The sequence below is a fragment of the Helicoverpa zea genome, chromosome 29 (genome assembly GCF_022581195.2).
Source record: "Helicoverpa zea isolate HzStark_Cry1AcR chromosome 29, ilHelZeax1.1, whole genome shotgun sequence".
NCBI classification, from domain to species: Eukaryota; Metazoa; Arthropoda; class Insecta; order Lepidoptera; family Noctuidae; genus Helicoverpa; species Helicoverpa zea.
In genome coordinates, this window is record NC_061480.1 from 3,913,259 (window position 1) to 3,940,350 (window position 27,092).

The 27,092-nt window shown below is 37.8% G+C and overlaps 1 protein-coding gene across 2 annotated transcripts; it reads left to right on the forward strand.

Moving 5' to 3' along the window:
- Positions 1 to 25,488, forward strand: LOC124644198 (GILT-like protein 1). 2 transcript variants are annotated; one of them, XM_047183449.1, is made up of 7 exons: positions 1 to 109; positions 14,408 to 14,491; positions 15,037 to 15,168; positions 16,272 to 16,340; positions 19,036 to 19,140; positions 19,622 to 19,774; positions 24,754 to 25,488. In XM_047183449.1, the coding sequence occupies exons 2-7, from the start codon at positions 14,414 to 14,416 to the stop codon at positions 24,841 to 24,843; spliced, it is 627 nt and encodes a 208-aa protein (XP_047039405.1). In that variant the 5' UTR covers positions 1 to 109; positions 14,408 to 14,413; the 3' UTR covers positions 24,844 to 25,488. The 2 variants fall into 2 exon arrangements, with proteins under 2 accessions (XP_047039405.1, XP_047039404.1); XM_047183448.1 differs by lacking the exon at positions 1 to 109 and adding an exon at positions 7,724 to 7,847.
- Positions 25,489 to 27,092: the final 1,604 nt, after the last annotated feature.

Consider the following 27,092-nt stretch of genomic DNA (forward strand, 5'->3'; position numbering starts at 1 on the left):
ATAGCCAGTGTTCGCTCGCGTTCCGTATAGTGATCTCGCTAGTGTTGTTAGCACAAAAAAATTGTTGTTTTTTTCTACCATCAAGGTTGATTGCAAAGTTTTTTAAAAGGTAAGTCTTTTTTAGTTGTATTTTAGTTTTATTAACGATGTGTAGTAACGATTTTTATGTTATATAAAAGGTTTATTTTAATTGAAGATTTGCTGTTTTTGCGGTAGTTAGCGGGTTTTTTAATTGGGTCGTGTATTTTGAATTTGATTGGTCATTTGTGTCAAAATGGTTTGTTTTTTTTTTATTTAGTAAAATCAGTTTAAAAAGTTCTTTTTGGATATGTTATCTGGCTGTATATTTTGATTTTCTTTAGCCTAAACCATATTAATACGTCTTACACTTCTGTTTGTATTTTTTCAAAAATCGTAGTGTATTTATTTCGTAACCGTTACTTCACAATACTCCAGCGGTATCTACTTTCAAAATAATATAATTACTCACTGGATACCAGTATAAATACATTTACTTTGAGGTAGAGTAATGTAATCCGCTCCAATTATCAAGTTATCGAGAATAACCGGTTCCCAATAAAAAGCAAACAAAATACAATCACTTGTAAGGCACTTCCTTAAGACCTCTTTATTAAGTTCCTTAGTTAAGTTTAAAATAATTTGTAGTTTCATCATTCAGTGAGGGAAAGACCGCGAATATGTAAAAAAAACTTTATTAATCGAAGTTTATCTAAGTTATTCGAAGTTTATCTAAGTTATTCGAAGTTTATCTAAGTTATTCATAAAATTCAAATCAAATAATATATTTGTGATACACAGGTATTAAAATAGGTCTTAAATGAAATATGTTCATGCCGTGATCCACCACACAGGGCATACAAATAGAAAAATAGAAACACAACTAGCATTATGTATCTAAATAAATAAATACATTTTACTCATAGATCGGTACTAGTAGGTATTGGGAAACTGCGAAGTCTGTTTGTTAGGACGCGCTAATCTGAAGGACCGATTCGACTTAGATGAAATATTCCGTATTGATCAGATTACCCATTTATCAAAGAAGGCTATACATATATGTATGCTCCACTTTATCCACGCTCTGGAAGGAGTTCCGATGTTATGCAGGTGAAACCGCTGACGGATGCTTGTTTAAAAATATATGTAAGCAATTGCATTTCATTATTTGTACGGTTATCATTTACATAGAATTCCAACCATGCAATGTTTATTGTTGTTGTTTATATGTCAATCCTGTTAGCCATTGCGATTTGACTCCTCGTTCGTACAACTCGTTGGCGCAATAGTTACCGACTGCCGAACTTTTGGTCTACGGTTCGGTTCCCGGTGCGGCCAACATTGTGTGATGAATATCGTTGTTGGCTGTGGTAGAGTCCATCAGGCCCCTTTGCCTCTCCCCAGACGGAGGCAGTCCATGAGGAGAACCGACCGTGTGTGTCACGTGTCCAAATATTATTATTATAAGGTCTTGTCGAGATGCTTTAATCGATAGTCATTAAAGTTGGGTACTATTACGAACTACATTTTGTTAGGGCTTTTAGAATTAACATTTAGGCATGGTCTTCGTACATAATATGTACGAAAATAACATTATTATAATGTTCTTTTTGAAGACTTGTAAGAGAGTTACGTTATAGGTAGTCTACCACAGGACTCATTTTCTTAGAAACTATAGACTGAGTGAAACCGCTAGAAACAGGCAGCCAATCTCAATAAACGATGAAGTTAATAATAATTTAACAGTTATGTTGTAAAATAACAGTTATATGTTAATGATAAATATAATAGTTTTCTTAATTACGGAGAGTTGAAGCGCTGTTGCAATTTGCATCTTCGAGGTCATATGACAGTTATATTTAGTAATCTGTGGTTATATGCAGAATATTACGAATATTTATAGTTCGGCCATTCAGAGAATGCGTTCCTGACACGTCGCGATTGAACTGACGACGTAACTTTGCAATGGCGTTGCAGTTACGATAAAAATATTTTTGCTGGTTGTTTACCGTTTTAACAATTGAGGAGCATTAAAACAACATTATTATATCAATAATCAATGAATGTAGTTACGTCGTCAGTTCAATCGCGACGTGTCAGGAACGCATTCTCTGAATGGCCGAACTATAGGACCAAAGTTCACCGAAAATATATAAAAGTTAGTTTTTTAAACAAACTGTTTACCTACTATGAACTTTCTCGTTCAATTATCATAGTAAAAAGTTGTTATTGTCGATTTACTTGGGACTAACAGGGGCCCGATTCTCCTAAGTTAATAATGTCAAAATTGAATAGAAATCGAATCGCAATATGATCGCAATAGAAGTTTTAACCATATCGGGCATTCTGCTACTAATATAAGACCAATCATATTCCAACGACATTCGATTGGTGTGCGATTGGTCTGCTATTTTGGTGAGTTTGGTCTATACGGTAGTTTGCTCTACAATCATATTGCAACCTTAAATCATTTGCAGACAAAATGATTTAATTGAATGACAGAAAAGGATAAAAACGTTTATTTCAAAGAAAAAATAGCGGAATGCCACATACGCTTCAATCGTAATCGAGTCGGGATTGGATCGCAGTTAAAAGTGAATCATATGTTGCTTATGTAAAATTAGGAGAATCGGGCCCCAGGACGACAAACAATTCGTTTTGATTAGTTTCGTAAAAAACTGCAAAAAATATTTAAAAACTTTTACAAGCTATTTATGGGAGCCTCTTTACTTTCATGGAGAAACTTCTCCCCGTATCTGAATAAAATACAGTCTATGTCGATGGGAGATAGTGTAACTTCCCAACAGTGAAAAAAATCTCATCGGTTCAGTAGTTTCGCAACACTTTTTCCTCTGTATAATATTAGTATAGATAAAATCCCTTCGTGTCCCTAGCAACATCAATTAATTATATAATTATCTATACCTATTTGTTATCTGTACTTTATCATACTCTTGCACAAAGAAGGTCAAAGTTGTCCTACAAACAAACCAACGTAACGAGACCCTTACCTATACGTAACTATGTCATCATCATCTCCCGAGCCTTTTCCCGACTATGTTGGGGTTGACTTTCATGCTAACCGGATGCAGCTGAGTACCAGTGTGCCACAAGGAGCGACTGCCTATCTGATCTCCTCAACCCAGTTTCTCATGCACCCGATACCCCTTTGGAAAGACTGATTGACACACTTTCTCGTTTCTGACTATCCATAATGGTTGGCAAAGATATTCGAATTATCGTGCCTTCCGAAACACGGAGGAATTAGTCATGACAAGTGATCACAGCCATCCAGAGCCGGCGAGTGCCGAACATTGCTTCACTTTATGATCAATCTATTCTCTATTGCCTGTAATAAAAGTGTGATTATTAGAGAGATACATCCTACTAATATTATAAACGCGAAAGTTTGTATGTATGGATGTATGGATGTTTGTTACTCTTTCACGCAAAAACTACTGAATGGATTTTAATGAAACTTTACAATAATATAGCTTATACATCAGAATAACACATAGGCTACAATTTGTAAACATATTGTTCGAAATACTAAACCTGCGCAGACGAAGTCGCGGGCACCAGCTAGTAGGTACATAAAAGTTGAGTACAAGTTACCCTAACTACCTTACTAAAATCTCACATAGGTATAGCTCAATTGACATTGGTCATATTGTAACTATGTACTTACATATTACAATTTATTACAGTACAAGTTATTAACCTTTTAAAAAGATAACGCAAGGAATGACCCCGTATCTTTTACAACCCAATAATTACCTTTGTCTGACCCAGGAGTTGAACCCGGGACACTCAACTCTGGGGCTATTAGGCAATTTTCTTATCAACAATAATTGAATTTGTCTGGCCCGGGATGTGAACTGGTAACCTCTCTTGACAGGATTTCGTTACATTGATGTGGTCAGATGTTGCCTGTCAAATGCAGATTTTTTGTAGTTTTGTATGGCAATAGATTGTCAATTGCTCACTGGTAATATCTTTAAGTGCTATGGCTTGGTGCGAAGACCTCGTAGTTAAGTAACAGCCACTCAGGTCCATCGATCATAAGGTCAAGCAAAGACTTGACGTAGTCCTTGGACGGAACTTGTCATTGATAAGAGTTGTCATGAAGTTAGTAGGTTTTGGCTGTCATTTGAACACTTTGGCAATCGAGAGATAAGATAGAAGCCAGAAAGAGGGATATAGGGTTGCCCGGGTAATTGCCTTGAAGACATCAGATAGGGCAGTCGCTTCATGTGGCACACTGGTACTCGGCTGCATCTGTTAGACTGGGAGCCGACCCCAACGTAACGAAAAGAATAGGCAGATGATGAACTCTATATACAAAGACTTTGAAACTGGCCACATACTTTGTGAACCTATTATAGTTCGGCCATTCAGAGAATGCGTTCCTGACACGTCGCGATTGAACTGACGACGTAACTTTGCAATGGCGTTGCAGTTACGATAAAAATATTTTTGCTGGTTGTTTACCGTTTTAACAATTGAGGAGCATTAAAACAACATTATTATATCAATAATCAATGAATGTAGTTACGTCGTCAGTTCAATCGCGACGTGTCAGGAACGCATTCTCTGAATGGCCGAACTATAACCAGCATTGTGCTGAGCGAGGGCCGTATTCCGCGCTTTAAGACGCATATTTTCCCCTTCTATTATTGTTTCTGTTTATGTAGAGTCTAATTTTAAGTGCGTGTGTGCGTTTTTTTTGCGCAATAAAATGTATTTTCTTTCTTTCTAATCTACTTATATGTAATCATGTATGTACCTAAGTGTATTATAACCACACCCACTAAGAAGATACATACCTACATAGAAAGGTATAACTAGTCTAGTGAATCAGCTGATGCGATGACGTCCCCACACAATGGGAGTCAATTGTCGCATGTAGGTCAGTGTGCTGTCAGTTAACCTCCGCGGCAGTCAGTTGACCCTCACTACTGGGAAACACAGGTACTACCTACCGACTGCAGTTTCACCCGGGACTTATGAAACTACTTCAGAAAATAAGGTAGATTAGAAGAAGATATTGGCTTCATTTGCTTAAATCGTCATTATCATCCTCCGAGCCTTTTTCCCAACTATGTTGGGGTCGGCTTCGAGTCTAACCGAATTCAGCTGAGAACCAGTGCTTTACAAGAAGCGACTGCCTATCTGACCTCCTCAACCCAGTTACCCGGGCAACCCAATACCCCTTGGTTAGACTGGTGTCAGACTTACTGGCTTCTGACTGACTACCCGTAACGACTGTCAAGGATGTTCAATGACAGCCGGGACCTACAGTTTAACGTGCCGTAAACTGGAATCGTTCAACTTTGTAGAGCTAGTTGGACGTTTCGAAAGAGCTGTTATGGGCCTATTTGAAATAGCAAAACGACTTTGATTTTAGACTACAGCCTTCCTCGATAAATGGGACATCTAACACTGAAAGATTTTTTTAAATCCGACTAATAGTTTCTGAGATAAGTGCCTTCAAATAAACATACTCTTTAGCTTTATAATATTAGTATGCATAAGTTTTGTGACTTAGAATGTGATCACGGTTTTTTGGGCAACGAGGAAAAATCCTTGCTAGTTCGTGCAGCGGCCAAAAGTAGGTACAGAACACAGAGTAAGGAAAGATGAGCGGAGATGCTATAATGCAGGTAGGTCAGGCGCCTTCTTCTAGCTCAAATACGTACGGTGGGCATGACCAAAACGATCAGTTAGAAGTGAACTAACGAGGCGTTCGGGTTCTTACAGACATATGTCTTTTTGGAATTACAAAAAATATTCGGGTCCAAAGCAGGCGTGTAAGGGCGAAGACAGTAACATTCCTCGTCCCCCGAACACCCGTATGTTGTCGCGCTACTTTCTTAGGCGATTTTCCGTTATGGCACCTCCGATAGTCATTTTGTTTTCCGTGGTACAGGTAAATATCATTATGATTGGCATTAAGCTCTGAAGTAGAGGAAAATTAAAGTATATCGTGTTTGTCAAACGTGATCACATTACATCTAATCACATATTATAATATATCTAGGTTATTTTATCCTATTCATTTCATTCATTGTATGACATTTAATCTAATTTATTCAGTGGTAAACCACTGAAGCTCAGAAAGTATTTTTGTATCCCTACTTCCCTACTAATATTATAAATGCGAAAGTAACTCTGTCTATCTGTGTGTCTGTTCCACTTTCACGTCTAAGCCACTGAACTGATTTTAATAAAATTTGGTACAGATATAGAGTTGACCTTGAGAAAGAACATAGGATAGTTTTTATCCCGGACTTTGAAGAATTCTCTTGGAAACCGAACTCTAAGCGGGCGAAGCCGCGGGCGGAAGCTAGTTTTAATATAAATAGATATGTTTCTGCCATGCCACTAACTCAGCTTCAAAATCCACTTTATGACTCATTCTGTCTTCTTCTTCCTCCTGCCCTGTTCCCAATTGTATTTGTGGTCGGCGCTATATGTCATCCTCTTCCATTCATTCCTGTCACTCGTCATACTGACACTCGCTCCCTTCCTATTCATATCATCTTTCAGGCAATCCATCCATCTTTTCTTAGGTCTTCCTCTTCCTCTCCATCCATCTACATCCATTCTGTCTTATTTTACTTTTTACTCAAATTAAAAAATACATATTGTTGTAAAATAGTAAAACCGTATTTTATATAGAGGTCGTTAACCTGTACGCATTAAAGACCTCATCTCTTGACGCGAAGTGTCCTGTTTCAGTAACTGGATCAAGGCTATTCAAACCGCAGTCAGCCTGTCAATAATGGCGTCCACGGCCGATTCGGCCACGGCGGCTGTTCTCATGTAAGGAGATCAGCCAGCTGCGCAGGACATATTATAGTGCACGAGCATTTGCTTGGACACAGGTGCACTCACTATTCCTTCACTCTCATAACTCGATGGGGCGGCAATCCGAAATACCTTACATAGGACCATAGGCCTGTCAATACCTTACATAGGACCATTTTAATCTACAGTCAATTACGTAATTAATCGTTTAGATGTTTTTTTTAACCGACTACTCGAAAAGGAGGAGGCTCTCCATTCGGACGTGTGCATTTTTCAATTATTATTTTTTGGTATTACTCCATCATCTAACAACCGATTTTAATATATTTTTTTTTTGTATTTGGTTCTAGCAGGAAAACTCAAAATATTTATTCGCTCGTTAAAGTATTTACCAACAGATAGAATAGGAAGACGTACCTAAGTCTTGTCCAACCTTGATTTGGTAATCAAACATGGAATACAAGTCTCAATAGCTAGCTTCTATTAATAATAGGTTTTATTTATGCTAACCAACGGTTTTCCTCAATGATTATTTTTTATCCGGGTACGGCAAGGTAGGCCCGCAGGGAAAGTAGATAATCCACACTGGTAATATTAAGCCAATCAGTTGAACTTTAAACCGACCCCAGAAATTGGGGAAAAAACTATCTACAGATAATAATGTTTTAGTAAGCCAAACATTTAACTTTTTTCTTGTTTCTGAGCCGATAACGAGGCGCCAACTTTATTTATAAAAGTCGTTTATTTACACAAACATTAATTACTGATACCACACTATTTTGATAACAGGGTCAAGTCATATCTGCCTGGAGTTAAACAGTTGAATACCAGCCTTTGTAACGATCACACTTGGCCAAAATAACAATTAAAAATTATTAGAATAGCTAATGACCGTATATCGGTGAAAAAAACCGTAGTTTTTAGCGATAATTTACCGGTAAATTAGGTGAATTGCTTAAAAAATTAAGTTTATTTAAATGAAAAGTTTTTTTCATGTTATAGTGAATTTTGTTATTAAGGTAAGTCTTAACTTTAATTGTTTTTACTAGTCTGACAACCTGTCTCTTACCAAGGAATATTGGGTTGCCCGGGTAACTGGGTTGAGGAGGTCAGATAGGCAGTCGCTTCTTGTAAAGCACTGGTACTCAGCTGCATCCGGTTAGACGGGAAGCCGACCGCAACATAGTTGGGAAAAGGCTCGGGAGATGATAACTAGTCTTTGCATATGGTTTGGTCTGCTTTCTGAAGGAGTAATAGATAAGAAAGTTTTTATTTAAATACGTCTGAAAGTATGCAAAATTTAGAAAATGCTTGATTTGTTTTTGTACGTAAGAAAGTGACTTTCAAAACTTACCATATGTATTTATATTTGCTTACGAGTTTCAGCTGAATAACTCTGAAAGTTTTTGACAAAACACAGCAATAGGTAAACTAGAGATTTCGAAAGTAAATTGAGTGATTGTCATTATGCAAAGATCAATGCTTGTTTACTAATATTATGTAGGGTTTTTTAGTTTGTTTGAACTGTAGGTGCGGGCTGAGGGCTCTGAAACTACAGAAACCGATTTAGAAAACTCTTTCACTGTAGGAAAGCTACACTCTTCCCGAGTAACATAGGCTATATTTTTTCCCGGGTGAACGCGGGTGAAACCGCGGAAAACATCTACCGTCTTACCACAAAAACTTTTTAACGTCAGTTTAAGACTTGTCTAAAAAAATGTCAAATTATGACGTTGACATATGGTTCATTTTGGAGCCACATTTTTTTTAGACAAGTGTAAAACAGTGGTTAAAGTTTTTGTAGTAAGGCCACTAGTTTCTTACAAAATTATTACGTTACAATGCACCTACTTATGTATGAACATCGACACTCTTTTCCAAGCGTAATTTGATAAGCTCAAAGTACACAAAAGTAATTTAAGTAGGTAATTGTGAGAACTAACCGGTTAGTTTGCGTAATGGCGGCATCTGGGTCACGTTGCCCAGCCAATGTTGCTTAGTGTCAATTTTGGGATTAGAGCATTGAACCTACTGGACACGCCGTTAATATATTTTCTGCAAAAGATGTATGAGAGCGTCGCAAATAACGTTAGTAAGTTTGCTTGATCGCGCTATTTTCAGGAAGAACTAGACAGATTTCAAAAAATATTTCAGTAATAACCCGTGTATTGAGGAAAACTACTACAATTTTTTTTATCCAAATACGGGAAAAACATGGAACGCATGTGAAACTTTTGCCTAAAGCTAGTGCTGTTCTTCTATACATGTCATGTGTGCGTCAATTTTAATTTGTATTTGACAATATTGTCGTGTGCGTGCGTAAAAATGCACGTGTGAGCTTTCTCTGTTTATTGTTGCCAGTTTTTTTCGCAAAGAGATTTGTACCTGTATATGCCGCCTCCGGTTGGTTTAATGCTCTAAGAGTTTGTGATTATTTTGGCGCCAAGCTGTGAAATTGGTGAACTCGCTTGACCTACTGAGTTTTTTTCGCGGTTCGGGTGATAATGTAAGGTTTTGTGTTTACATACACACATTTGTGTCTGTTTCTGTTCTAATGGCTTCCAGGTCAATTGTCACGGCGGCTGTTCTCTCTAAGGAGATCAGCCAACTGCGCAGGACATATTATAGTGCACAAGCATTTATGCAGATACAAGTGTACCCCGTAGCTATATGGGTCGGGAATCCGACACTACCGGAGAGACATCAAGCGCAGAACCGATATTAACGTGCTCTCCGCTGCACAACTCCGGGCTGCTTTGTGAAAGTTACTTACTTAATATCTATAAAGGCATTGGCATGATCCATTTAGGCATAATCCAGGGATCGAACCCGAGACTCTACGCTGAGTATTCGCGTTATGCGAAAACCTCAAGATTTTACATCAGCAGTTTCTAATCTGAATTTATTTCACGTCTTACAAGCTTAACTGTGTCTCCTCTTCATAACATACAAACATACGAACAAACAAGCAGGTGACAGGACGAGAATGCAGAGAAAGCATGCTGTACAGTTACTCACTGTTGACAATACAACACATTACTATGTGAGACCACGTACGTGGTCTGCAAGGCTTGAGAGACGGCGATTTATGCCTTGTTTTTTCCTCTTACTAACTTTGGTCAACAGTTTCACCGATGTTTTAGAACTACCTCGAGTACACGGATAATGAGTAACGTCTAGCTTCTATGTTAAATGGGCCTTCTAGGTAATTTCTAACACCACTTAAAATAGATAATTTAAAAATCTAAACAGTTTTCTTTTTGCTGCCAATTTCAATAACTTTTCGATTAAGAAATTAAGATTTAATGAAGACGTAATTTGTTTATTTTATTTATTTATTGTAATACATTTATATACAAACTTACTATTCTACTTCTAATACCTACCTACTATATTTACAAACTAAATTATTCCTTGCAACTTACCTACAATTATTTATGTTTAATTATTAATTAATTTTCAATTATTTATACATGCATATATTTCAATTTCTAATCGAAAAACAACGGATGGATCGGTTATTTTAATTTGCAGTTAGTCATCTGTAAACCTTCACTATTTTGCAGTAATGTAGAAAAAACCTGTGCCAAGGTTCTTCCCGATGCGTGCCTATTCTCAAGTTCGATTGCTAAGATGCCATCATCACATCCTAGTTTCCTTACTGCAGTATCTACAACTTTTCTAAAGTCTGTTTAAACCGCTAGAAGCACATTTAAGCGGCCTTTATACATTGCAGAGAATCATATAAATAAAATAACTATGCCATAGTTATCTCATTTTTCTTAAAATAAAACATTTTAGTGCATGTCTCCTATGACTTGCGGCGAGGTCATCACTTGACCCACTCGCGGCGTGTCACTTAGAAAGTCACTACAACTATACTGCACCGTACAGTATACTACACTAAGTATACCACATATCGTATAGTATAGTGGACATTATATCTGTTAAGCTGATTTCAGAGGAGCGTTTTTTTTCGGACCCTTAACCGACAATCGGACGCCACGCTATATTACGGACTTCAGAAAGCATGTAAGGCATGGGCTGACCTTTTTAACATAAAATGCTAGTTTCTCTTGTTTTACAGCTGTCAACTGCACAAAAATTCAGTGCCACTGTGAGTACTCATTATTCCGAAACTTTCAGTTCAAATGTTTCTCCAGGTTTTTTTTTTTTGCATAAAAAGTTTGATGATGCTAAAAATTACTTTCGGCATATTTATTTGAATTTTCCGTATCTCGTCGTGACATCCTCCTTATATAAATACTCCTAAAGTAGTAGCTTCGGATCGGCTACAGGATAAGCGCTAGTCTAAACACGCTCTTGGCAATCGTTCTCAGAAAGCTATACACGCGTATAAAACGCCCATCTAACCTCGGTCTTAGCAACGTTTCTCAGTCAGCTGACGTGGTCAGTCGTGACCCGGCCGACAATCAGGCACGATTTATTCATTAACTACTGGAAAGTTTGCATTAATGCATCTAGGTGTTACTGACCGGTTTAGTACTTATTTCTACATAAAGCTTAAAATAGAAATTAGTGTTTGAGTATTATAGTTTTACTACCTTTCGCCAGCGGTTTCACCAGGGTCAAAAGTAGCCTTCCTCAATAAATGGGCTATCTCATACTCGAAGTATTTTTTTCAATGGAACCGCACCTAGTTCCTGAGATTAGAGAGTTCATACTAAGTCTTCAGCTTTGTAATAAAAGTAGATGCCTTGTAGTGTACCTTGAACTTATGATTAGAAAGAGACTTTCAGTTTCTGATTTATGACTACCCGTTATATCTGCCAAAGATGTTCAAATGTCAGCTGCCTCCATCTTAACACTATGATAATGACAATGATGGTCTCTCATCCAAGAAGAGACCGCGCCATGCTTTGTTTAACCTTATGATAGTTGACCCGAGTTTGTTACTTAGACACGTACTCCTCTGCTGTGCTTCTTTTTATCATCATCATCCTCCGCGCCTTTTTTCCCAACTACATATGTTGGGGTCGGCTTCCAGTCTAACCGGATGTAGCTGAGTACCAGTCCTCCTCAACCCAGTAACCCGGGCAACCCAATACCACTTGGTTAGACTGGTGTCAGACTTACTGGCTTCTGAATACCCGTAACGACTGCCAAGGAGGTTCAATGACAGCCGGGCAATCTTTTTATCATGATCATTTCAGCCAATTGACGTTCACTGCTGAACGTAAGCCTCCCTTGCCTCTGTCACACTCAAGACAAAAACAATAGCTATCTTAGATCAAAAATAAACTACGTAGGTATCTATCGTACGTATCTATATCTACTATTCAGACCTAGTGTTACAAGTCAGTTCCCACAAACGTTGCTACCTTGTTACATAAACACTAAATAGTTCATGTAACCACTTTGTAAACTGTTTGTTAGTGTGCGTGAGTGTGCGTCTGTGTGTGTGTTGGTCTATTGTTTGTAAAGTACTCACGTTTTTAAGAGACGCGTGGTAAAGTCCGCGAAATTGTGGGTACTAGGTTTTGTGATAGTTGAGGGCTCGTCTCGTTGTTATGATTGTTTAAGCGGCTGTTCTCTAGCAGATCAGCCAGCTGCGCCGGACATATTATATACACTCAGCGGCACGGAATCTGGCCCAAGCACATTTGAGCCTTATAACCATTATTTAAATGAAAAATCTGAATTTTTATTTTAAAATTGTTTAATTTACTCATTTACCAAAAGAAAATGACTAACAAACAACATAATTGTGAGGATTTTCATTAAGTTTCATTGATTTAGAAAACAGAGTCCTTTACCGCAATAATCACCATAAACTTTTTAAATTCAACATTTTTAACAAAACAAAATGTTATCGAATTTTAATAGTGGGTGTTTCTTCCTCTTGATCCGATGACTGCCTGCATACGATCTGGCACGGTCTGGATGATGTTTTTATCTCCACTCAGGATCTCCTCTCAGGCAGCTACCAGCGCGGTTTTCAATTCACTAAGAGTCCGTGGTGGGTTACGACTTGCTAGGTCCTGTCTTTTAAGCATGTTCCAGACATGTTCTACAGGATTCATGGCTGGGTTTCTTGCATTTTTGAATACCGACCTCGTACAAGTAATCGGTTACGCAAAGAGCTGCGTGAGGTCGAGCATTGTCCTGCATTATACGAAATTCTTCACTTCCTATGAATCCCTGACAGGGTAAAACATGATTTTGAAGGATCTCTTCAATATACCGCACTGTTGTCAAACGACTTTCGACAACCAATAATTCAGTACGGACTTCTGAACTTACGCCTCGCCAAACCAAGATGGACAAACCATGAAAACCGACTGTTTGCTTGGTAGTGTTGGGAAGAAACCATTCTCCGCGCTTTCTCCATTCACATTCACGGCCGTCTGGAGCTCTTAAGACGACTCTGCATTCATCGGTCCATAACATTTTACTCCATTGGTCATGCGTCTAATTTGCATGTTCTCTTGCAAACCTAAGTCTGGCTATGCGATAGTGCGGGAGAAGTTCCGGGCCTCGAGTTGGTCTTCGAGCACGCAGATCCCGTTCCTCCATCCTTCTTCTTATTGTGCGCTTACGGACGGTGACTTCTCTTGCTGTTTGCAAAGGCTGGCGTATCTCTAACGCAGTGAGAAACCGATTTTTCATTATTGCACGTACGATAAATCGGTCGTCGTGCGCCGACGAACACCTTACACCCCCACTTTCTGGTCTTCTTGTGTAAAGGCCAGTCTGGTCATACATTTTCTATGCATATCTTTAACTTGCGCTCGGTGCACTTAAAGTTTCAACCATCTATCATGCTAAGACGTCAAGGGCAGAAGCAGCGGATGCTTCTGCCCTTGACGTCTTAGCAACACTACTTGAGCAACTTTAGCTGCAGTAAGGGTAATTTTCAGATCAAATTGTGAAAAAAAGAGAAACAAAAAACCGATCATAATCATAAATTTTTTTTGGAACGTACTTAGTACTTCGGCAATTTCTATCTGAATTTAAACTTAACTTTCTGCTTTGTGTTCCAACAACGGAATCTGTTTCTAGTGTTACAAAAGTTAAACAGACACACATTTTTCTGTATTTTAATTAACAATTACGAAAGGACTGACAATATGTCATATGAAATTAGAATTTACAACAGTTATCTGGGCTGATATGTACTTGTATTTGTTTGGGCCAAATTCCGTGCTGCTGAGTGTATTATAGTACACAAGCATTTGCGCATTCTTCCCAAAAACCTCACTGTTATGGCCCGATGGCATAGTAAGCCGACATGACCCGAGAGAGATCAGGACTGACATTAACATGCGCTCCGACGCGTATATTAATTACCATATGAAGGACAGTTTTCATCTTTGGGTTTAGGTGAATCACTACTCTTATAGGTGAAAAATCGCACTAAAAAGCTTATTAACAAGAAAATATGCATGTATTTTTTATGTACAATGTCTGCAAACCGAAATTTTACTCAGTCTATCCCGCGCTGTTGACAAAATAACTAATAATTTTAATGTCGAAAATGTCTAAGAACTATTTCAAGAACAGGGTAAGAAGAGAGAGTTTTCATCTTTGAATAACAACGTTTGTCTGTTTGTTTCAGAACAAAATGAAGGCTGTAGCGTTGTTGTGCCTGCTCGCGCTGTTCTGCGGCGCCCTCGCCAAGGGGAAGAAGGATGACCATAAGGTAAGTAAAGTCCAGCTAGAAAGCTGAAGTCTGTTTGTTTGAACGCGCTAATCTTGGGTACAACTGGACAGATTTCAAAAACTCTTTCAGTCAAGGCAAGGCGTTCTAATGTGTTTTAGTGGGATAGAAAATAATTTTAATTCAACGCTCGAGGAAGTGCTGGCGGAAGCTATAATATATCATACTATCAATGTACTCGTAATACTGAAGGCATTATCGTAGAAAATATAGCCTTTCTCGATAAATGGGCTAGCTAACACCAAAAAAAATCATTTTTTTCCAAACACATCTTCATAACATAAGTACAGACACCAGCAAGTCCAATTGACATTTACCTCCCACTATTGTAATAAGGTTAAATATCTATTGAAAAAAATAGACAGATCGAGGTAGATTGGTGTGCTGTCTTCTGTACCTTAGCTAAAGAAACGTAGTGTTAGCCAAAAGACTAACGCCTCCCCCAAGGTTCGCCAATTTGCTCGATCTTCATTTACCCTTTTCCACTGCTTCCTATGAATAACCAATGTTAAATTCCTCTCCCCCAGGTGAAGATAGCAGTGTACTACGAGTCCCTATGCCCCGACAGCAAGCGCTTCATCACGTCGCAGCTGGCGCCCGTGTGGAGGGACTTCCGAGGAGTTGTGAAGGTCAAGATGGTGCCTTATGGCAAGAGCACGGTATGTAGCTTTGATGGTAAAACAATGCAGACAAAACACGGGCAGACATTAATTCATCAGTCTGTCCGTGACCATGGATGCTGTAAAGGATCCGAAACGTTGGAATCAAATATTATTAATACCTATGACTGCAATAAGATCCGTAAAAGTGGTTCTATTTTAATGTCTTATTTCGGATTCGAATCACCTAAGGGCCTAGTGCCACTCCATTAGACATTTGGGATTGTTAAGGGCTTAAGAAGGAACATGGTGGGTTTTAGTCAGTAAGAGTCTGATACTCCTTCACGCACGCTGCACGCACAGCGAAAAAAAACACCCCTTTCACCACAATCGCGCTTACCTACTATCAGTTGTCTTCTGACATTACCCAATTGTTCCCAACTTTTCTCCAATAAATTTTCTTAACTAAGAAAGTTCCAATAATCATAGTTTTTACTCGTTCACGTAATTTCCATTATATCGCAGAATACAATGGCTGACAATATATATTGTTTGCAGCTTTAGGCTTACACATAGACAATACGCCATTACGTAAAAACTAGACAATTGATGATTCTGATGAAATTAATTACGATCTAGTAAACATCGAGTAAAGGTTATTCAAATATATTAACATTAATTTTAAAAAGTTAAAATAAACTTATAAACTATTGTAAGTATAGTAAATCGAGAACCTAAATAGTAAAAACTTGAGCATGTCAAAAAACAGCAAAAAAATGATCATCAATGTCCTCCTAGCCGATTATTATCGGCTACGGCTGATGTTCTCGTGTAATAAGATCAGCTAGCTGCGCAGGACATTATAGTGCACGCACATTTGCTTGGACACAGGTGCACTCACTATTCCTTCACTCTCATAGCGCGATGGGACGGCAATCCGACACCACTGGAGAGAGATCAGGCGCAGGACCGGCATTTACGTGCTCTCCGATGCACGGGTGTATCAATCACCAACTTCCAGACTACGGGCTGCTTTGTGAAAGTTTCCATATCCCAGAAAGCGATTTCGGCCCCTCCCGGAAATCGAAGACGTCGTGCTAATACTTATGGAATAAATGAGTAAATATCCATCATGATGATTTTTCTCTGTTTATCTGTTACAGCATGACAAAGTGAACGGCAAGTGGCAGTTCACATGCCACCATGGGCCTGATGAGTGCTACGGTAACAAGGTACGTATCTCAGGACAGCGGGTGAGCCATGCTAGTGTGTGTAATGTAAATGTACATTGCGTTTGTATGCGTAAGCTTCGGGAGCGCTCGGTAGTGGTCGAGTTGTTGAGTCATACAAAGATATTGTGCATGTACATTTGTAGACAGACACACACATATAGCTCAGTTGCTTTCGAGAAATATAAGAAAAAAACAATAACTGTTACTGTATTTATACTCCATTTGAATATAATAGATATACAATCAAAAACTAAAGATAAACAATAGTAATATAACTGTTTTTTAATTCAGGTCAAAAAATAAAACGCTTCTAAAAAACAATGACTTAATCAATTGAACCATTATTTCAGTTGTTTATTTTTTTATGTATTTGTGTAAAAGGTCCTGTCAATCTAGACACACGGCAGTGTGTCCGCCAAGTTCAAGCAAAAAAAGCGACACACCGGCCGTGGGTTATATTACACGAACCATTTCGGGCCAAATTCGACCCCCCTGTAACTCAAAATCTATTTTATTTACGCATATCAAATTTCTAGTATCTATTGAGACCCCCTCACTTATCTAAAATACAAAATTTCATTAATATACCTATTGTAGGTCTTGAGATATTGACGTCAGAAAATCGCTATTTTTACTATACACTCACTGACTGACTGATTCACTGACTCACTCATCAAAAACCTAGACCACTTCCAATGGTCGTATTGACTTGAAATTTGGATGGAGATAGGTCTTTATGTTAAGGTAAAGGGAAAAATCTGAAAATGGCCAAGTGTGAGTCGGTTTCAAAATAATGAAGGTGTTTTATACCCGGTGTAAATTTATACCCCTAAGGAACTAAAACGAACTAAATTTATCTATATTTATATAATATATCTTCGAATGGTTTGTATTTAGTTTAGTTAGAAGTAAAATAGTGTAGTTAGAAGTAAAATAAAAATCTGAAAACGGCCAAGTGTGAATCACTTTCGAAAATAACGAATGTGTAACTTTGATCCACGAACATAATATATGATAACATGTCATGTCAGTCAGTTGGTAAATCTAGTCCATTTAGTTAATCTAGTTCATTTCTTTGTAAGAAACAGTGCATATTAAAAAATCTAAAAGATAGTATAAATGAGACATTCCTTTAACTAACTTCATCATAAGAAAAAAATAAAATAAACAACCTTACAAAAATAAATGAAATCCCACCCAAAACAAAAATGTGAAAGACTGCCAAGTTCGATAATATGGGAATGCTTCGCCTATAAAAGAAGTGAGATCTGAATAAGTACCAAGTTCCATACACATACCTCAGCTAAAAATAGTTACTTTTTAATGATGTTACTTGGCAAGTTTTAATAGAAAATTAAATACTTGATTCATTGCGTTTAGTAGGTTTATAACAAGGTGTATGAAAACTTTCCAAGTAACATCATTAAAAAGTAACTATTTTTAACTGAGGTATGTGTATGGAACTTGGTACTTATTCAGATCTCACTTCTTTTATAGGCGAAGCATTCCCATATTATCGAACTTGGCAGTCTTTCACATTTTTGTTTTGGGTGGGATATTGTTTACGTTTAGTTCAGTGCCTACTCAAATGGAGTATAAGACTAACATCATCTCCCGAGCCCTTTTACCAACTACGTTGGGGTCGGCTTCCAGTCTAACCGGATGCAGCTGAGTACCAGTGTGCCACAAGGAGCGACTGCCTATATGACCTCCTCAACTCAGTTACCCGGGCAATCCAATACCCCTTTTATTTTAACGATGTCAAAAATCATCAAATGACCCCTCCCGCTGTGGGTTAGCAGCGGTGAGGGAGTGTCAGACTCTTACTGACTAAAAACCGTCGTGTTCCGTCGTAGGCCTTTTATGTACCAGGGCCCCAGTATCTCTTTCGAACAACCCGCAGCCTCGGAATCCAATACCCCTTGGTTAGACTGATATCAGATTTACTGACTTCTGACTACCCGTAACAACTGCCAAGTTTAAGAGTAACTTTTAAAAGATAATTCTCTATATTATCTAGCACAATAAAAACCGCTATTATTCTATAATAAGACGCAGTTACCACACTTCCACAATGTCTTGCAATGCAGTCATTATCCACTACAGAGTGACTAATGATTGTATCTAGACACATTACAACGGAATGAATGAATGCACGCTAGAATCTATGTTATTGAGGGCAAGTACCATAGTTGTATGTAGTCTTAAATTGTAGCTGTGCCCTTAGATGGTAAATAATACAAAATCGCTACTGCTGTTTGTACGCAGACCTTATGGTGAGATTAAATAAAAATGAGTACCTTCGGTCCCGACTGTCCTTTGAACACCTTTAGCTGTCGTTACGGATAGCCTGATAACCATTCAGTCTATAAGGGGTATCGGGTTGCCGAATAACTGGGTTAAGGAGGTCAGATAGGCAGTCGCTCCATGTGGCACCAAGTACTCAACTGCAAACAATTAGACTAGAAGCCAAGCCTAACATACATAGTCGTATTTAACAACAGAAGTTTCACCTCCTGGCAGATGTTAGTGTCGCACAGAATCCATTCATGCACCCGGATAAAGTAGCCTATAGCCTTCCTCGATGATTCGGCAAAACATTTTATGAAATCATTGACATAAGCGCGTCCAAACAAACTCTTCAACTTGATAATATTTGTATTTATATGAACTAATTGTGATTGTTTCCTCACAGATCCAGGCGTGTATCCTGAAGGACAGGAACCTGCAGGACACAGAGAAGATGGAGCTGGTCATCTGCCTCATGAACCAGCCCAACCCTGACAAGTCGCTCGACACGGTGAGTCCTAGCTGTACTGCTTCTTAACAACGAAGTAAAATTGTTGCTGTGTTAGAGATTAGGAGAAAAACAAAGCTGGTTGAAAACAGTCTTGGCTTGGATCTTATTTTGGTTTGTGTGGTCCAAATGGTGACGTCAAACCGCAAGATCTAGATTCCTCATGACTAGGGGCACACGATTCTTGAAAACCACAAAAAATCCCAGAACATACGTGGGGTATCTCCGTTTACCTCTAAGCATGAAGAATTTACAAATATTTTGCGACATGACCACCCAATACCTACAGGTCCTTATGATTGAATCTAAATGTTAGAAAAAAAAACTTTTGAATCCTAATATGAGGAATATCTTTCAAGAGAAACTGCCCTGATGATGGAGTCGAAATCGTTTTATTTGCGAAATCGGTTTAAGAAACTTTCACAAACTTACAGCTTGGATAGACCAATAACAATAATTATAACTCCTCTTTCTTTCTCCCCAGTGCCTGGCCCAAATCAGCAAGGACTCAGAATCGACCAAGCTCAAACGCTGTGCTTCATCAGACCAGGGCGACAACCTGCTCGCCACTTACGGAGACAAGAGTGACACCGTGCAGCGACCTCTCGCGTTCGTGCCTACTATTATTGTTAATGAGGTATGTTCAAATTATCTTATATCTATATAGATAGATACTAAAGGGTTAAAGCCTGTCGGGACTGTGGGAACGTTTTTATTTATTTATTTATTTTATTTATTTATTTATTTGTATAGAATGTAGGTACAACAATAATGGTCTTAGCTTAAAAAATATAGTTCCAGTACATTCTGCCTGTTGGCATACAAATTTTCTTACAATTATAGATTAGAGAAATCTTAAAATTCTAAAGTAGAAACTTACAATTAAAAATAAAATCATGAAAACTAAATTATAATAACTGAGAAGAACAATAGGTTACAAGTCATCATTTAAAAAATCTGTAACGGAATAATAACATTTCTTAGTTAGCAGCGCAGACAGGAGGTTTTTAAATTTTCTCAGGGGCTGATCTTTTATGGAATTCGGTAACTTGTTAAATATAGTAGGTGCCATACCAATAATGTTTTTCTTAGCCAATTTAGTGTTATACTGGCCTTTGTTCAATAGATTCCTATATTTTGATCGCATGACTGTAGTTCGTGTTCTCGTGTTACTTAATGTAGGAAACAAATCGGTGTTAGTTTTAACGAAAATAGCTACTTCTAAAATGTAAAGGCAAGGAAAAGTTAAGATATTGTGTGTCTTGAAGATAGGGATGCAGCTGTCTGTTACCTTAAGATTAAAAATCGCCCTTATGCATCGTTTTTGACATTTAAATACAGCCTCTCTTTCAGAGCAATTGCCCCAAAATACCACACCAAACCTTAGGATAGAAACCACTAAACCGTGATAAGCTATCAGTAATGTTTCAATGTTCGTTTTTTTTGACAAATTGTAAAGAATATACGCAGTAGTACTTAATTTTTTACAAATTTCATCAGCTTGTGGTTTCCATGTTAATTGACTGTCCACTATTATACCCAGAAATTTTGCTATGTTAGTGCTATCAATAGTTTGACCGTTATAGTTAATGTTTAGGTTTAAAGGATGAATTCTTTGATAAAAGTGCATGATATTTGTTTTGCTGAGATTTATCACAAGATTATTTTTGTTGAGCCAATTAATTATTAATTTAAGTGAATTATTTATTTCATCTTCATATATTTCTCTATTGACACATTCTATTAGTACCGTACTATCGTCGGCAAATAACACGCAAGGGTAGCTGATGTTGCGGGGAAGATCATTTATATACAGCAAAAATAATAACGGCCCTAGAACGCTGCCTTGCGGCACGCCATATTTAATTTCCCTAGGATGAGATAAGTATTTGATTTCTCTTTTGGATTTGACGCATACATTAGATATTTCGGTATATTGAATACGTCCGCTTAGGTATGATTTTATCAGGCTTAAGGCATTCCCTCTTATACCGTAAGCATCAAGTTTGATCAAAAGCGTTTCATGGTCTACAGTGTCAAAAGCTTTTGTCATGTCGGTGAAAATGGCGCAAATTGGTATTTTTTTGTCTACATTAATCAATATTTTATTTATTAGGTCATATATCGCCATATTAATATTCTTATTCTTTCGAAACCCTTTTTGTTCATCACAAAGAATACTATATCTTGATAAGAAAGAGTAAAATGATTCATAGATAACTTTTTCTATGACTTTAGAGAAAACGGGAATTAAGGCTATGGGTCTGTAATTTGTCGTTTCTTCTTTATTATTCTTCTTGTGAAGTGGTTTAATTATTGTAGTTTTAAGACTATTGGGGAAAACACCAGCTGATATGCTTGCATTGATAATGTGGCTCAGAGGATCAGCTATAATGATAGAAACAAATTTTATGACGTTTGTTGAGATATATATATAGTCCTCCTTATCGTTTTCGATAACGGCGACCTATGGCAAGTTCACCTCCTAGCATGAGCCCTGATGTGACTGGCGAAACCGAGTTTGGATTTAAAGACCCGGTCGCAAGTGCTGCAGAATAACTGACCCGCACTATTGAGAGTATAGTTGTATGAAGGCTTAGGTCTCTCTTTTCGTAACTGGCGCTTTTCGTCTAAAGCCTCGAGTCTTTTTTCTTCGAATAACTTGACGTTTTCATAGATCGTTTTGCGCCAAGATGACCTATTTAAGGCAAGCCTCTCCCAATCTGTAGGGTGGATACCGCACGCTTTCAGATGTCTTTTGAACACGTCCTTGTAGCGAAGATATTGTCCTCCTTGCTTGCGTTTGCCTTCTGCCATCTCGGAATAGAAGATCGCTTTAGGTAGACGGTGGTTGTCCATGCGAAGGACGTGTCCACACCACCTGAGTTGTCGTTGCATTAACAACGCCTCCATTCCATACATATTAGACCGTCGGAGAACCTCCGTGTTGGAAACGCGATCTTGCCATTTTATTCTTAAGATCGACCTCAGACACCTAAGATGGAATGTGTCGAGTTTTTTTACATCTGACTTATATAGGCACCACGTCTCTGCGCCATACATAAGCAGAGGCAACACTAGTGCTTTGTAAACGTTAATTTTAGTTTGCAGCTTTATGTCATGGGATCTCCAGACACGGTCATTGAGTCGTCCAAATGTTGCAGCCGCGTTTGCGATGCGTAGAGGTATCTCTGAAGCTAGGGTGTTATCATTTCTGATATTGCTTCCAAGGTATTTAAAATGAGTTACTTCCTCTAGTGGCTTGCCATCCACTTTTACAGTCTCCTTGTCTAGTTCGTGTCCACGTGACGGTTGTTTGAGGATCTGTGTCTTAGCGATGCTTATGACTAAGCCAAATCTTATGCAGGACTGATGTAATGCATCGACGTATTTTTGCAAATATGTCAGGTTGTCAGACATAAGACACACATCGTCAGCGTAGAGAATTTCGAGGATGGAGATCTTAGTCAGTTTAGTTTTTGCCCTGAACCTTGAAATATCGAAAACGCCCTTATCAGTACGAACATTAAGTTGTATCTGATCATGACAATATTCCAAGGCATCTCTCATAACAACCGAAAAATAGATGGCAAAGAGTGTGGGTGCCATGACGCAGCCCTGTTTTACTCCACTCGTAATCTGGATTTCCTCAGAAAGTTCATTTTCATGCTGGACTTTCGCTTTCATGTCAGTGTGAAAATGACGTATGAGGTTGATGAACTTCTTTGGATATCCAGATTTCTGGAGAATAAGCCAGAGAGCATCACGTGGAACTCTATCAAATGCTTTCTCTAGATCGACAAAACACATGTAGAGAGGCTTTTGGTGTTCCAAGCTTTTCTCCTGAAGTTGCCTTACGACGGAGATGGCGTCGATAGTACCTCTGGCTGGGCGGAAGCCACATTGACTCTCAGGCAGGTAATCCTCCGCTAAGCTACTGAGACGACTGTTAATAATATGTGCTAAGATTTTGCCGGCACTAGAAAGAAGTGATATGCCCCTATATGAGCTGCAGTCGGAGACATCTCCTTTCCCTTTATATAGCTTGCAGATCACCGCATCCTTCCAATCCTGTGGGACTTCTTCGGTCTCCCAGACCCTTAGGACAAGATGAAATAGTCTTTGTACGATGTTTTTCCCACTGTATTTGTAGACTTCCGATGGTAACTGATCCAAGCCAGGTGTTTTTGAGTTTTTGAGCCGTTTTATTGCCTTAACAAACTCTTCAAAAGTAGGTGGATCCTCTAGTTGTTGGCAGACAGGCATTTCTTTAAGATTGCTGATATATGACAAGTCAGCTCTGAGCGCATCGGGATTCAAAACATCATTGAAATGTTCTGCCCATCGCATTATTACATCGGCTTTCGATGTAACTCGGTTCTGCTTGTCTTTTGTATACATTGGTGCTATTTTTCTTGCCCGTGGACCGAAAATAGTTCGTATACCCTCAAAGAATCTGCCAGTCTGGTGAGTGTCAGCGTAGTGCTGCAATTCAGTAGCTTTCTCTGTCCACCACTTGTTTTTCAGCTCACGAACTTTACCCTTCAATCTCTGTGAAGCGTCCCTAGTGCTGCACGTGTCCGTCTGCTTTGAATTTAGTTGATGCCTGTGTTGCTCAACTAGCGTTCTTATTTCTATGTCGGATTCGTCAAACCAGTCTTGGTTCCTTTTCTGAGGTTTTCCTATAACTTCCTGTGCACAGCCATGCAGGTGTTTGGCATAGATGTTGAGATACCGTCATAACCAAAACTTTTCTTGTTTTTTAAGGATCTGATCACTCTTACAATGTCGTGGGGAACAGTAGGGGCCATAAAGATAGAGTGAGGGTTACTTTTAATTTTAATAACTTCTTTACTTAAGTTCGTGGATGAGGAGACTTGATCGGCAAAGAAATCGTTAAACGTTTGGGCTATTTCCTTAGGGTTAGTTATTATTGCACCATCTTTTTTTATATTGGTTATGGGTTCAGTTATAGATTTTGAGCTATTTATTATTTGCCAAGAGGTTTTGGATTTATTTTTAGAATTGTTTATTAGATAATTGTTTTGAGCTTTCTGGGTCAATTTGATAATTTTTTTAAAACCTGTTCGTTCGAAAGAGATACCGCGGTGCTGGTACATAAAGGGCTTAAGAAGGAACATGATGGGGTTTAGTCAGTAAGAGTCTGACACTCCCTCACGCTGCAACCACAGCGGAAGCCGTAATTTCATGATTTCCTACCAAAACAAAAAAGATATATACTATACTGCATTTGAGTAAGCAACTCAAAAGCTTTGAGATAGGACTCATTTCACAAATATCGTGAACCTTCTATGCCATGACGAGTTCCTCCGTGCTGCGAAAAGCAAGTTAAATTGGGTGGGTCCCAATGTGCGACAATCAGTCTTACCAAGGGGTATCGGATTGCCCGGGTAACAGGTTGATGAGGGCAGATAAAAAGTCGCTCCATGTAGCATACCGCTACCCAGCTGCAATCGATTAAACTGGAAGCCGAACTCAACATAGTTGGGAAAAGGCTAGGCAGATGATAATGGCAATTATTAAACTGACAGCGAGATCTCATAAAATCACAATAAATGAGTGTTTTACAGTTTTTTTTTTCTTTTCTTTTTGCAGAAATTCGATCAAGCAATCCAGGACGAGGCGTTCACGGATCTAAAGGCGGTCGTGTGCCGCGTCGCAGTTAATAAGCCATCTATTTGCTAGAGTTACATCATTAATAGACTAGCTTTCTTTAAGTTTAGTGTAATACGTACAATTTACCCAGGTGATGATAATATTGTATACTAATTCCCACAGTTTTTGTAATCTAGTATAGTAAGAACCAAAGTTTTTGGCGGCTAGGAACATTATAGGTATAATCGGTTGAAGGAGGTAAGCGAGGAGTATAACCAATTGAGCGGTCTGCGCTCTGAAGTTAACAGCGAGCCGCCATTAAGTTTGGTTCGTGCTATTCAAAAGCTCATTTTGAAAATGTTAACAATAATTTTGTAATTCAATGTGAATAACATAAATTATATAAAATTGAAAATGTAATTTACTGTTATGAAAGTATATCTCTTTTGAAAGAAGCTAATTTCCATGTAAATAGGGATCAAAAATTGATTTAACTAATTCACATCATTTCACAGTCTCAACTTTATACGTAAATGTCTCATCAAAATCGGTCCAGCAGTTTGTAAGTAACTTGGACAAAGTATCTAATAGTTGTTATAAGTACAAGCGCACACGACACGAATTTATCAGTTCAGACGCGAGTGTGAACTGAACTTTAGAGATTATTAAGTTTAGAATATAGGAGAAACTTTCGTATTGTAATTTTTTGTAATAAATTAAGTACTTATTTGTAAACTTGTTGTTTTAATTGAAAAATATACTACTATAGACTACTGAAGACTAGCCGTTTCCCCGCGGTTTCACCCGCGTCTCGTGGTAACTACTGCCCGCACCGGGATAAAATATAGCCTATGTTACTCGCAGATAATGTGAAGAATTCTAATTGTGAAAGATTTATAAAATGAGTCCAGTAGTTTCGGAGCCTTTTAGGTCCAAACGATGTTTACCTCTTTATTATAAAATAAAAGGAATTGAATAAAAACAAAAAGTTGGACATCATATCAATTTATTTACATGATTCAGTTTCTTATTACAATATTTGTTAAACCGTATTGAATAGTTCATAATATTTACACACTTATCTCATGACTACACAAATCAGTTCTAGCATTTTAAAATAAGATTGAATATAAATTAGAAAAAAGATTGAATAGGAAAAAAATAAACTTGTACGCGTCCCGAGGGGACTAATTCCCAAAATCACAAAAGACGCGGCCATGGTGGTAAAAATAAAAAATCTAATTGGTTCAGTAGAGAGAGAAAGTTACCTACAAAGTCACAAACTTTAGGAACCTTTTCATAATTGCAGCTTCTGTTATTTCTTAATTTTGATATAGAATGGTAAAAGTAGAAATGGAATAATTTAATAAATTGGAAAGTGGCTTCAGAAACCTCAAACATGCTAGAACAGATTCTACACATCAATGAAAAACTTTATAAATTCACATTTAAAGAAATATTTACAATAGAGCGACCTGCGCGTTTAGCTTATTATACTTAAACTTAATTTAGGTACAAAACTAAAGTTATAATATTCCCCATGATAGTGTCAAAAGTCAACAAAAATATATAATTAAGAATACACATAATTTTAAAATCTATTAAATCAAAATAGATTTAAAAACAAACAATCCGCCAATTTCAAAATCTAGACAGACTTCTTACTATTCTTGATTTTGGATATTTAACATGGATTCAAGACTCAAAGAATTTGAAACGATTTTTTTCAATGTATCTTATCTACAAATACAAAAGTAAATGTCTGGACAACGTAATCAGAATCATCCTAATACTGAAGGGACGAATAAAAATATTATTTAATATATGTATCTCGTGGTGTACTCGCTGTAGCAAACAGTAACACATTGCGTGCGAACATTACTAAATGTCCGCGACACTGCAACCGCCGCGCGAATCGGCGCGAACACATGCTAGCTGTGGACTCGCGACATATTAATATACAGATATTTCGGGAATAATTTTGATAAAACTTCGCCCATAAGATGACGAAAAAAATATATTTAAATAAGCAACCAAATGACACTGTATTTAATTTTCTTTAGAAATTCTTCAATCTTGAGCACAATTAGAACATCTTATCTAACTACATATAAAATTGTATACAAAATGTCAATTTACAATAACTTGAGTGGAAAAAGCTATATTGAAGAATATTCACAGCTGTTTCCAATATTATATCGACCTGGGGCACGATTCTGTTAATTTTACTTAAGCGACATACGATTCACATCCGACTGAGATCCAATCACGACTCAATTACGATTGAAGCGTATGTGGCATTCCGCTATTTTTTTTTTTCTTTGAAATAAACATTTTTA

Bases quoted from the DNA above. Each gene is read 5' to 3' on its own strand.
- LOC124644198 (XM_047183448.1), top strand. From the start codon at position 7,806: ATGAAAAGTTTTTTTCATGTTATAGTGAATTTTGTTATTAAG. The intron at 14,492-15,036 runs GTAAGTAAAGTC...CCTCTCCCCCAG, and splicing joins GGAAGAAGGATGACCATAAG to GTGAAGATAGCAGTGTACTA. The intron at 16,341-19,035 runs GTACGTATCTCA...GTTTCCTCACAG, and splicing joins ATGAGTGCTACGGTAACAAG to ATCCAGGCGTGTATCCTGAA.